At 43.8% G+C, this 13,857-nt stretch overlaps 1 protein-coding gene across 1 annotated transcript in view; it reads left to right on the forward strand.

Annotated features, from left to right (window-relative positions):
• LOC138672139 (uncharacterized) overlaps nt 1–13,857 on the forward strand; it is an 84,255-nt gene that overhangs the window by 558 nt on the left and 69,840 nt on the right. Inside the window, exons 2-3 of the mRNA XM_069760170.1 lie at nt 8,967–9,037; nt 12,475–12,570. Of these exons, the coding sequence (XP_069616271.1) occupies nt 9,023–9,037; nt 12,475–12,570 (111 nt within the window). The 5' untranslated portion in view covers nt 8,967–9,022. The remainder of the gene's footprint in view (nt 1–8,966; nt 9,038–12,474; nt 12,571–13,857) is intronic.

The raw sequence follows: 13,857 nt of genomic DNA on the forward strand, positions 1-13,857 counted from the left end.
TTCAGCATACCTGCATTTCATTGGCGGTACATAGTATATTGTATGCATTACATATTATATGGTTTGTTTTGCACTTTCTAGCGTTTGGTACTATTTATATTTTTATGAATTTGCACAAATTAGGGATCCAGGTGAATTTATTAAATTAGCACTGTTGCACTTTATATTGGCACATCTTATACTATATGCAGGGATTTTTTTGCATATCTTATTTATTATTATTTTTTTCTACATATCTCATTTTTGCACTTGACTCTCTAGCACTTTTTTGCACATATATATATATCATATTTGGGTTGTGCAATATATATATTATTATTTTTTTCAAATATTAATATATTTTTTTATAAAATTTTGTATTTACCATATTGTTTTTTCATATACACTGTTTTAGTAAATTTTAAAATTTTTATTTTCACACTTTCTTATTCTTGTGCATACATCTAATATAATATATTTTGTATCTGGGTATTACTTTATATTTTTCATATTTTTTGTGCCATATAGGTTCTAGTCTTTGAGGTGTCCTATCATACCATTATAGTGTGCTCTAATTTTATGAGCTTTATTTGTGTATGTTATTTCTTTAAAATTTGTATTATTATTAATAAAATTAAATTAATTTTATACAGTGTCTTTGTGTTGCACGTTTTTGTTTGGGATGATTTATATTAATATAAAAACAATAATTGTTTACATTAATAAATAAAGAGTGACTAATTTTAGGTGATTCCTTTGTATGTGAAAAAAGGTGCAAAATAGTCAGCTCATCTGGTAAACGGATTTCTCCACATCCACACTCGCACGGAAAGAGGCTGAGCAGCTGGTTGTAGACTAATAGGAGTCAGGAGTAATTCAGCGACAGACTGTGTCTTTTGAATTAAAATATAGCTTTTAATGAGCCATTAAAATAGAAAAAATATTGTCACTGATGGTGAACCACAAAAATAATACAGCATGTTACAGCCACATACACATAGTGCAGCGTTTCAACCAAAGTGTTTCGACAACCATCTTAACCCCTTCCCGACCTTTGACGCACCATATGCGTCATGAAAACCTGTGCCATTCCGACCTGTGACGCAGCATATGCGTCATGGCCGGATTGGGCTCCTGCAGGCCGGGTGAAAGGGTTAACTGTAATTTCACCCGGCCTGCAGGGACAGGAGGAGTTGTACTTTAGCCCAGGGGGGGTGGCTTCACCCCCCCCTGGCTACGATCGCACTGATTCGCTGTTGAAAGTGAAACTGCCAATCAGAGCGATTTGTAATATTTCACCTAAAAAACTGGTGAAGTATTACAATCCAGCCATGGCCGATGCTGCAATATCATCGGCCATGGCTGGAAACACTGATGTAAGCCCCCCCACCCCACCGATCTCCCCCCCCCAGCCCTCCGATCTGTGGTCCGCTCCCATCTGTCCTGTGCTCCGCTCCCCCGTCCTCCTGTCCGCTCCCCCCGTGCTCCAATCCCACCCCCCGTGCTCCAATCCAACCCCCTGCACTCCGATCCACCCCCCCGCACTGCGATCCACCCCCCCGCACTGCGATCCACCCCCGTGCTCCAATCCACCCCCCCGTGCTCCGATCCACCTCCCGTATTCCGATCCACCCCCCATGCTCCGATCCACCCCCCGTGCTCTTCCCCCCACGCCATCATACTTACTGAGCCTCCCGGGGTCCGTCCGTCTTCTCCATGGGCGCCGCCATCTTTCAAAATGGCGGGCGCATGCGCAGTGCGCCCGCCGAATCGGCCGGCAGATTTGTTCCAATATGAATTTTGATCACTGTGATAAAACCTATCACAGTGCTCAAAATAAAGAGAACAGTAAATGACCCCCCCCCCTTTGTCACCCCCATAGGTAGGGACAATAATAAAATAAAGAATTGTTTTTTCCCACTAAGGTTGGAGTTAATACTAGGGTTAAGGTTAGGGTTAGGGTTGGGTATGTGCACACGTATTCTGGTCCTCTGCGGATTTTTCCGCAGCGGATTTGATAAATCCGCAGTGCTAAACCGCTGTGGATTTATCGCGGATTTACAGCGGTTTTTCTGCGCATTTCACTGCAGTTTTACAACTGCGATTTTCTATTGGAGCAGTTGTAAAACCGCTGCGGAATCCGCAGAAAGAAGTGACATGCTGTGGAATGTAAACCGCTGCGTTTCCGTGCAGTTTTTCTGCAGCGTGTGTACAGCGATTTTTGTTTCCCATAGGTTTACATTGAACTGTAAACTCATGGGAAACTGCTGCGGATCCGCAGCGTTTTCCGCAGTGTGTGCACATACCTTTAGAATTAGGCTATGTGCACACGGTGTGGATTTGGCTGCGGATCCGAAGCGGAATGGCCGCTGCGGATTCGCAGCAGTGTTCCATCAGGTTTACAGTACCATGTAAACCTATGGAAAACCAAATCCGCTGTGCCCATGGTGCGGAAAATACTGCGCGGAAACGCTGCGTTGTATTTTCCACAGCATGTCAATTCTTTGTGCGGATTTCGCAGCGTTTTACACCTGTTCCTCAATAGGAATCCGCAGGTGAAATCCGCACAAAGAACACTGGAAATCCGCGGTAAATCCGCAGGTAAAACGCATTGCCTTTTACCCGCGGATTTTTCAAAAATGGTGCTGAAAAATCTCACACAAATCCGCAACGTGGGCACATAGCCTTAGGGTTAGGGTTGGGTTGGAATTAGGGTTGTGGTTAGGGTTAGGGGTGTGTTGGGGTTAGGGTTGTGATTAGGGTTATGGCTACAGTTGGGATAAGGATTAGGGGTGTGTTGGAGTTAGAATTGAGGGGTTTCCACTGTTTAGGCACATCAGGGGGTCTCCAAACGCAACATGGCGCCACCATTGATTCCAGCCAATCTTGTATTCAAAAAGTCAAATGGTGCTCCCTCACTTCCAAGCCCCGACTTGTGCCCAAACAGTGGTTTACCCCCACATATGGGGTAACAGCATACTCAGGACAAACTGCGCAACAATTACTGGGGTCCAATTTCTCCTGATACCCTTGAGAAAATAAAAAATTGCTTGCTAAAACATCATTTTTGAGGAAAGAAAAATGATTTTTTATTTTCACGGCTCTGCGTTGTTAACGTCTGTGAAGCACTTCGGGGTTCAAAGTGCTCACTACATATCTAGATAAGTTCCTTGGGGGGTCTAGTTTACAAAATGGGGTCACTTGTGGGGGGGTTCTACTGTTTAGGCACACTAGGGGCTCTGCAAACGCAACGTGACGTCCGCAGACCATTCCATCAAAGTCTGCATTTCAAAAGTCACTACTTCTTTTCTGAGCCCCGACGTGTGCCCAAACAGTGGTTTACCCCCACACATGTGGTATGAGCGTACTCAGGAGAAACTGGACAACAACTTTTGGGGTCCAATTTCTCCTGTAACCCTTGGGAAAATAAAAAATTCTGGGCTAAAAAATTATCTTTGAGGAAAGAAAACGTATTTATTTTCACGGCTCTGCGTTATAAACTTCTGTGAAGCACTTGGGGGTTCAAAGTGCTCACCACATATCTAGATAAGTTCATTTCGGGGTCTAGTTTCCAAAATGGGGTCAGTTGTGGGGGGTTTCTACTGTTTAGCCACATCAGGGGCTCTGCAAACGCAACGTGACGCCCGTAGAGCATTCCTTCAAAGTCTGCATTTCAAAACGTCACTACTTCACTTCCGAGCCCCGGCATGTGCCCAAACAGTAGTTTACCCCCACATATGGGGTATCACCGTACTCAGGAGAAACTGGACAACAAATATTGGGGTCAAATTTCTCCTGTTACCCTTGGGAAAATTAAAAAAATTCTGGGCTAAAAAATTATTTTTGAGGAAAGAAAACATATTTATTATTTTCACGGCTCTGCGTTATAAACTTCTGTGAAGCACTTGGGGGTTCAAAGTGCTCACCTCACATCTAGATAAGTTCCTTTCGGGGTCTAGTTTCCAAAATGGGGTCAGTTGTGGGGGGTTTCTACTGTTTAGCCACATCAGGGGCTCTGCAAACACAAATGGGTTTGAATGGCTACTAAAGGTAGCATCCTCACCTGTGACCTGTTTGCTTGTAATCAGTGTGTGTGCATAAAAGCTGAGTGAGTTTCTGGGATTTAGACTGACTCTTGCATCTTTCATCCAGCCAGTGATGTTTCTGGATTGTGAGTCATGGGGAAAGCAAAAGAATTTAGTTGAACTGCATAAAACAGGAAAGGGATACAAAAAGATATCCAAGGAATTGATCATGCCAGTCAGCAGTTCAAACTGTGATTAACAAATGGAAAACTCTGTAAAAACAAAACCACGGTCAGGCAGACCAACAAAAATGTCGTCCACAACTGCCAGGAAAATAGTTCGGGATGCAAAGAAAACCCCACAAATAACATCAGCTGAAATACAGGACTCTCTGAAAACTAGCGGTGTGACTGTTTTAAGATGCACAATAAGGAGGTACTTGAAGAAAAATGGGCTGCATGGTCGAGTCACCAGAAGAAAGCCATTACTGCACAAATGCCACAAAGTATCTCGCCTACAATATACAAAACAGCACAGAGATGAGCCTCAAAACTTCTGGAACAAGGTAATTTGGAGTGATGAGACCAAAATGGAACGTTTTGGCAACAACCATAAATGTTACATTTAGAGAGAGGTTCCAACATGACAACGATCCAAAACACAAGGCCAAGTCGACCTGTCATTGGCTACAGCAGAACAAAGTGAAAGTTCTGGAATGGCCATCTGTCTCCTGACCTCAGTATCATTGAGCAACTCTGGGGCGATCTCAAGGACACAGTTCATGCTAGATAGCCCAGGAATTTACAGGAACTGGAGGTTTTTTGCCAAGAAGAGTGGGCAGCCTTACCATCTGAGAAAATAAAGAACTTTATCCACAACTATCACAAAAGACTAGCTGTCATTGATTCTTAGAGGGGGCAACACACGGTATTAAGAAGTGGGGTGTTTGACCTTTTGATCAGGGTCATTTGGATGTTTTGGGTTGTCATTATGATTTAAAAAGAGAAAACACCATAGTCTACTATATAATTGTCTAAGGGTCACTTCTGTCTGTCTGTCTATCACGGATATTCACTAGTCACGGCCAGCCAGTGGGAGTAGACAAAAGGGCAAGGGAGGCCAGGAAGTATGCAGAGCGAGTCCCCGCCCACTCCGTACAGGCCCGGCCAGAAGCGCTGCAAAGGGGGTGGAGTCGCCATGAGGAGGGCGGAGCCGGCCGGGACCATGGGCGCTGTTGGGCCTACCGCGGCCAAAAGCCGGGGACTAAATTAGCGGCCGCGGTCATTGATGACGGCCGCGACAGCAGGAAACAGCGCAGCACATGCGTCGGTGACAGCTGCGGACGGAAGGTGAGCATATACTACATGGGCTGTGCAATATACTACGTGGGCTGTGCAATATACTACGCGGCCTGTGCAATATACTACGTGGCTGGGTAACATACTACGTGGCTGTGCAATATACTACGTGGACATGCATATTCTAGAATACCCGATACGTTAGAATCGGGCTACCATCTAGTTTGACAATAAATGGCTTCGCCCAACCACTAGCCATGAGTGGAGAAAAAGTTTTGGTGTTCATCCATATTCTCTCAAAAAAGGCCAAGAAAGCAAAAATTCTGCTGGGGTATGTAAACTTTTGAGTAGAACTGTAGGTACTTTGAGAAATCTAAGGTTTAACACATATTTTGGTTTGTTTCACATGTGTTTCTTTAGTCCTTTTTGCCATATATGCTCCTTCACGGTTTAGCTAGCTTCAGTCTGAATCTGAAATGTGAACATTCCCGTTAGAACAAGGAAAACCATTGCATGAACAATTGTGTTCTAACTTTTAACTGGTACTGTATTTGTAGATATACTGTATATATGGTAATGTATAGGTACAAGTACATACTGGTAAGGTTAACTGGAAATCCTATGTAGTCACTGTAAAATGGCTTTAGATGTCTAATGTCATATATAGGACACTAAGAATCCGTAGGACACTGGAATGTTAGAGCATAACTGATTAGGTAAGTTACGTCACACACCACTTTTATGCTGACGAGTTTAACAGTTGTGATCATTGCTTATCTATGAGTGAGACTTGTTCACATTAGCGATTTTCTGGTCTGTCTAGAAAAATTGCAGTTGTATTATTTTATAACGAATTACTTACCCGATTACTGTATGTAAACAATAGTAGAAAAGAAAATGACGCGTACTCATGCTACGGTGGTGCTGACTGTACGTGGAGTTATTCCACAGGCAGCCTCTGTACCCGTCTGCTATGTGACAGGGAGCTGCACACAGAGCAAATCATGTCTGCAATATGTGGATGTGACTTTGCAAGAAATCCATATGAACTTTGCCTAAGGCCTCATTCAGACGTCCGTTATGCAAGTACGATTTCAGTCCATATATGGCTGTTTTTCACCAGCATCATGGATGAGAAGGCTATGCATAGCACACAGATGGAATCCGTGTGCAGTCCATCAGCTGTCCGTGATTAAGATTGTAATGTATAGGAGAAGCTTAGTATTTTTTTCATACGTGAAAATTGCTTTTGAAACACTGATGGGAAAAACTGATACACTAACCAAACACTGATGAAACTCCGATCCAAAGCACTAATGATCCAAAAACATTGAAAAATAAATGAGCCCTATGATTGAATGCTGAAATGTGTATGCCACTGTGCATAATATTGCTCAATCTGTCCGTTTTGTGATATCCACCAATATAGATGATAAGTGTAAGGGATTTCTTAACTGAGTATTAGCTAAGATTGTTAGCTATCTGCAAGAACTTCTGTATGACAGGGATGTGGAACCTTTTTTCTATCAGGGGCCATTTGAATATTTACCAACCATATTTTTTGGACTATAAGACGCACCGGACCATAAGACACACCCCAAATTTTCAGTAGGAAAATGGGGGAAAAAAATTAATGCATCAAATTGGGGTCTGTCTTACAGTCCTGAATTCAGCTTACCCAGGGGGATTGGCAGCGCTGGTGGAGCGGAGTCATAGGGGGTGTTTGGTGGTCCGGCGATGATTTGACCCAGACTGGTGCTCAGGTTCGGTGGTGTGGATGGCTGTGGCAACATTTTGTGAAAGCCCGGAGACCCCGCACATCCGTTGCTGCAATGCGGTGGTCTCCGGGAAATCCCATCCCAGTCTGGTGCTGCAAGTTCGGAGGTGCGCGGTGGTGCTGGGGCATTTTGTGAAATTCCAAAGTCCCCGCACTTCTATTGCCTGATGCTGTGGCCTCTGGGAAATTGTCCGCCAGAAGCGGCGCATGCGCAGATTGAGATCTCGGCAACAAGATCTCGTCCCGAGATCTCGGGAGCCGAGATTTCGGAGCCGAGATCTCAATCTGTGCATGTGCCGCCTCCGGCAGCCATTTTCCCAGAGGCCAGATTGATTCCCTAGGTGCAGATTGAGATCTTGGCAACGAGATCTTGTCCCGAGATCTCGGGAGAGCAGATCTCATCGCCGACATCTCAATCTGCGCATGCACTCCCTCCTGCGGCCATTTTTTCAGAGGCCAGATTCATTCCTCAGGCGCAGATTGATATCTCGGCAATGAGATAGATGAGATCTCGGAGTCGAGATCTCAATCTGCGCATGCACCGCCTGCGGTAGCCATTTTACCGGATGCAACAGCATCGAGGCAATGGAAGTTCAGGGGCTCCGGGCTTCCACAAAATGTCGCAGGAGCCCCCCGCACCACCGAGCACCGTCAAACCGGCCGCACCAGGCTGGGATGGGAGCAGGATCATCGCCCTGCTGCGTCGGACCACTGGAAGAATCACCTGACTCCTGCTGCCACCACACTAACTGTAAGTACGCTCCGACTATAAGATGTACCCCCATTTTACCCAAATTCTTTTGGGGAAAAAAGTGCATTATATAGTCCAAAAAATAAGGTGTACAATAACTCGAGGGAGGTACAAAAATATCAACTTGAAATTTATCCTGCTATGTGTGGTCAAACATTTAATTAACTCACCCCTAATGTGATGGCTGGAACTCCTTCTCGTTAGTGTGACAATGTTAGGTGGTATTGGTGATGTTGCTGCTTGCAACTGCTTTTCCAGATTTACATCGGTCTAAAGCAGATTCAGCTCTTCGCCATGAATTTAAAAAAAAATTCACAGCAATAAGTTCTGAACACAGATGTATAATACACTGCAGGTATTTTCACAGTGGGAAATTCATCACTGCTCATGTAACATTTATAGAACTCAAGCAGTGGGAGGTGTACTGTATTTTCATCACATAGGAGACATTGAGACTGCTCTACATACATCACATAGAAGACACAGACTACCGTATGTACATCACGTAGGAGACACTGGGACTGCAGCATATACTGTACATTACACAGAAGATGCTATGTCCTAGCATCTTCTGTGTAATATACAGTATATGCTGCAGTACTGGGGCACATACATCATAGAAGACACCGGGGCATATAGATTACAGGAGGGGCTGGGACATATACATCACAGGAGAGGCTGGGGCATAAACATCATAGGAGTCTCCAGGACATTTACATCAGAGGAGAAGCCAGGACATATCTGGCAAAGGGATATCAAAAGACTTATCATTTCCAAACAGGAAACTGGTGTGTACAGGTGCATACTAAGAGTGGCCATCTCCATACACTCTTACAAAGTTGCACTCTGTAACGCTATAGCATGTAAACATGAAATAAATGAAATTTGAATTGCATTACCTCTCTAAAAAATGGGAAAAATTGAAGATACTTAGCGCATAATTTGAACAATTCATTCACACCCAGCAGCCACAATAAGGCGACCTTCATTGCTGGGAACCTAACTTAATGTGAATCCTCTGCTAGGCTGAAGACTACATTTATATCGATAGGTAGGATCCTGCTGTAATTAAAACCGCCACGGGCTGATGGGTGGAGTGCATACTGTATTGTAAAGCTGTTTTTTTTTTCAATTAGGTAGAAAATACCAGATTCTAGTGAATGAAGACTACAATGAGGTCCTACCAGTGGGAATGAAGTCATGCCAAGTAAGCATCATACAAAGAACATTTCGTGGCATATCCTATATTTTCGCACATGTAATTGAGATTTAGAAAAGGTGATAAAACTCTAATCTGCTGTAGGAAAAGCAGAAGTCTCTGAGTACATACCGTATATACTCGAGTATAAGCCGACCCGAATATAAGCCGACCCCCCTAATTTTGCCACAAAAAACTGGGAAAACTTATTGACTCAAGTATAAGCCTAGGGTAGGAAATGCAGCAGCTACTGGTGAATTTCAAAAATAAAAATAGATGCTCCATACCGTTCATTATTGCCCCATAAGATGCTCCATATAAAGCTGTGCCACATATAATGCTGCATACCGTTCATTATTGCCCCATAGATGCTCTGTATAAAGCTGTGCCACATACAATGCTGCATACCGTTCATTATTGCCCCATAGATGCTCTGTATAAAGCTGTGCCACATATAATGCTCCATATTGTTCATTATTGCCCCATAGAAGCTCCATATAAAGCTGTGCCACATATATGCTCTGCACTGTTCATTATTGCCCCATAGATGTGCCATATAAAGCTGTGCCATATAGTGCTCTGCACCGTTCATTATTGCCCCATAGCTGTGCCATATAGTGCTCTGCACCGTTCATTATTGCCCCATAGATGTGCCATATAGTGCTCTGCACCGTTCATTATGGCCCCATAGATGTGCCATATAAAACTGTGCCATATAGTGCTCTTCACCATTCATTATTGCCCCATAGATGTGCCATATAAAACTGTGCCATATAGTGCTCTGCACCATTCATTATTGCCCCATAGATGCTCCTTATAAAGCTCTGCCATATAGTGCTCTGCACCGTTCATTATTGCCCCATAGATGCTCCTTATAAAGCTCTGCCATATAGTGCTCTGCACCGTTCATTTGTGCCCCATAGATGCTCCTTATAAAGCTGTGCTACCGGTATATATAATGCTGCCTGCGGCTGCTGCAATAAAAAAAAGGAATGCCATACTCACCTCTCTTGCTTGCAGCTCCCGGCGTCTCATCCCGGCGTCTCTCCGCACTGACTGATCAGGCAGAGGACGGCGCACACTATATGCGTCATCGCGCCCTCTGACCTGCACAGTCAGTGCGGTGAGACGCCGGGAAGATGGAGCGGCGCCCGGTGTGTGGAACGGGGATAGGTGAATATGCGATACTTACCTGCTCCCGGCGTCCCGCTCCTTCCCCCGGATAGCTGGTCTTCGGTGCTGCAACTTCTTCCTCTATCAGCGGTCACCGTTACCGCTGATTAGAGAAATGAATATGCGGCTCCACCCCTATGGGAGTGGAGTCCATATTCATTTCTCTAATGAGCGGTCCCACGTGACCGCTGAACAGGGGAAGAACTGCGGCACCCGAAGACCGTGGGACTGCAGGGACAGCGCCAGGATCGCCAGGACTAGGTAAGTATGCCTCAGACCTCTCTCCCCCTCATCCGCCGACCCCACCGCCGACCGTGACTCGAGTATAAGCCGAGAGGGGCACTTTCAGCCCAAAAATTTGGGCTGAAAATCTCGGCTTATACTCGAGTATATACGGTATGTTTGATACATTTAAGGAAGATATTGGTTACTGTTGCACTAACTGGACAACCTCCTCACTCCTGATAGGGGGGCCATATCACAGCATGCACTGTGCTTTATGTATATCAATTCTTCAATTATAGCTAACCATGTCATTGACCACATCTTTATGTCAAAAGTGGCATTGTAGGGCAGTACTATGGTCCATATACAGCAATATTTATTTATCCTGGTAGTAAGGTGAACAGATCCTTCAGAGGTTTGTATATCCTTAATGTATAGGATTGACATTGCTCCAAATAAAGAAGTACGCTCTATGTAGATCTTGTTTTACGCCACGTTAGATGTGTTGAATAATAGACTAGAAGGTTCAGAATCAAGAATGCGAATGCTAACATAAAAGGAGCCCCAAAAGAATAGTAATAAAATATAACTTTTATTGAGAGTAAACATAAAAAAGAGTAACAATAAACAAATCAATACAGACACCACACTAAAAAGTACGCTCTAAGTTAACCCTGTGATAAATTCCTTCGTCTCAGAACCTGCCTGCAAGCGGAGGTTGGCACTCTACATCAGTTACCATGCAATTGGCGCCACGGCTTCTGTCCCTCTCTCCCCTGGAAAACCCTGTATATAAGTGATGACAGGCACCCATTCACGTCATGCTAGTGGTCATTCATGAATAGACTGCCAGGGCAAAGGAGCAAAAAGGGGGAATATAGGCAAACAAATTATGGTAAACCCCTAAAAGAGGAAACCTCAGTGCACAATCCTGAGACGTCTTAAATGATATAAGATAAGATAAACAAGACCCCTCTTTAGACACTAAACTCACCTAAACTGAATACCTGCCTAGACAGCGGAGGTTGGCACCCTACTTGACAGCGGCTATGGCCTCTTCACGGCGGCGTACCCTGGGAAGCCCTATTCTAAATATATATTCCCAGGGAGAGTGTATATATGTCTATAGGCAAAAAGGCTAAAATTCCACACTTGCAAACAGCAGGTCCCACATTCCGATAGTATAGTCCTGCCCCATATATGTACAACCTCCACTGTGAAGGATTACCCCTTCTTCCCACGTCACCAATCCGTGACGTCACTACACAGGCCCAGCTCTCCGGCGCCCCCTTTGTCTCTCAGGTCAGTAAGGGAACTGCACCTAGAGCAAATGGCCGCCGGAGAGACTGCCCTGTTACCCACACTGGGTATTCTAAGATTCGCAATCATAGTAAAAGGATCAGCCCAAAATTAATTTATGATTTAATTGCCTTAAGGGCGCACTAGATAATTACAAGAAATATACAATCACAATATATCAAGAGTTACAGTCAGAGTACAATATAACAATAATAATACAAGGCTTAAAGGTATAAGGCTGGAGGTCAATTTACCAGGTTGAAGGTCGCTTGTGGAAGCCGGGGGGGCGCAGCATTCCGCAGGTCCAAAACTTAGTTGCCGGGCAGCCCCCAGAAAGCGTGTGCTTGCTTCCCTCTGGCTGGTCTGCATGACCAGCTCTACCCTCACCTACTGTATTCTCACCCATCCCTTGTAGATTGTGAGCCTTCGCGGGCAGGGTCCTCAGTCCTCCTGTACCAGTTATGACTTGTATTGTTTAAGATTATTGTACTTGTTTTTATTATGTATACCCCTCCTCACATGTAAAGCGCCATGGAATAAATGGCGCTATAACAATAAATAATAATAATAATAATAGGGAAAATTTGATCAAGCCATTAAATGAAGACAGACAGAAGGGGCTACTTATCAGATGTGTAGCTGGTAACCTCTAAGTGTTTCACCACAACAGGCGCATCAGGAGGTGAGATAAATTCATGGAAATTGTACACAATTTTTTTTATTATGTGTTTTTTTTTTTTTTTAAACAGGACGATTCTGAAGACACAGATCGCTCAAATCTTAGCACGGAAACCAGTTACTTCACTGCGGAAATTGATGATTTGTTTGAGAAGACGGAACAAGAGGCATGAAACCACTTTCTTTATTTCTCCTAGTCTCCCCAAAATTGCATCTTGTCCTCATTTTGTTACTGCATGATTTACTTCAGTAGTGATTTTTTACTGGTTGGGAAAGCACTTGGTTAGCAGTGTGAATATGATTTTGGGCGCTTTTTTTCAATGACATTACAGTGTATGTGTTCCTTTCTTCTGACCTGTCATTCAACATATCGGTAGATGGCAACAGTGAGAGGCTTTGCACTCCACCAATTTAATGAACATACAGTTGTATGAAAAAGTTTGGGCACAACTATTAATCTTAAGCTTAATGTTTGTTTTTTTTGCAACAGCTATTTCAGTTTCATATATCTAATAACTGTTGGACACAGTAATGTTTCTGCCTTGAAATGAGGTTTATTGTACTAACAGAAAATGTGCAATCTGCATTCAAACAAAATTTGACAGGTGCATAAGTATGGGCACCCTTATCATTTTCTTGTTTTAAATACTCCTACCTACTTTTACTGACTTACTAAAGCACTTTTTTTGGTTTTCTAACCTCATTAAGCTTTGAACTTCATAGCCAGGTGTATGCAATCATGAGAAAAGCTACTTAAAGTGGCCACTTGCAAGTTGTTCTCCTGTTTGAATCTCCTCTGAAGAGTGGCATCATGGGCTCCTCAAAACAACTGTCTAATGATCTGAAAACAAAGATTATTCAACATAGTTGTTCAGTGGAAGGATACAAAAAGCTGTCTCAGAGATTTAACCTGTCAATTTCCACTGTGAGGAACATAGTAAGGAAATGGAAGAACACAGGTACAGTTCTTGTTAAGGCCAGAAGTGGCAGGCCAAGAAAAACATCAGAAAGGCAGAGAAGAAGAATGGTGAGATCAGTCAAGGACAATCCTCAGACCACCTCTAGAGAGCTGCAGCATCAGCTTGCTGCAGATAGTGTCACTGTGCATCGGTCAACTATACAACGCACTTTGCACAAGGAGAAGCTGTATGGGAGAGTGATGCGAAAGAAGCCGTTTCTGCAAGCACACCACAAACAGAGTCGGCTGAGGTATGCAAAAGCACATTTGGAGAAGCCAATTTATTTTTGGAAGAAGGTCCTGTGGACTGTTGAAACCAAGATTGAGTTGTTTGGTCATACAAAAAGGCGTTATGCATGGCGGCCAAAAAACACAGCATTCCAAGAAAAACACTTGCTACCCACAGTAAAATTTGGTGGAGGTTCCATCATGCTTTGGGGCTGTGTGGCCAATGCCGGCAGCGAGAATCTTGTTAAAGTTGAGGGACGCATGGATT

Source organism: Ranitomeya imitator, chromosome 3 (assembly GCF_032444005.1).
Source record: "Ranitomeya imitator isolate aRanImi1 chromosome 3, aRanImi1.pri, whole genome shotgun sequence".
Taxonomy (NCBI): Eukaryota; Metazoa; Chordata; class Amphibia; order Anura; family Dendrobatidae; genus Ranitomeya; species Ranitomeya imitator.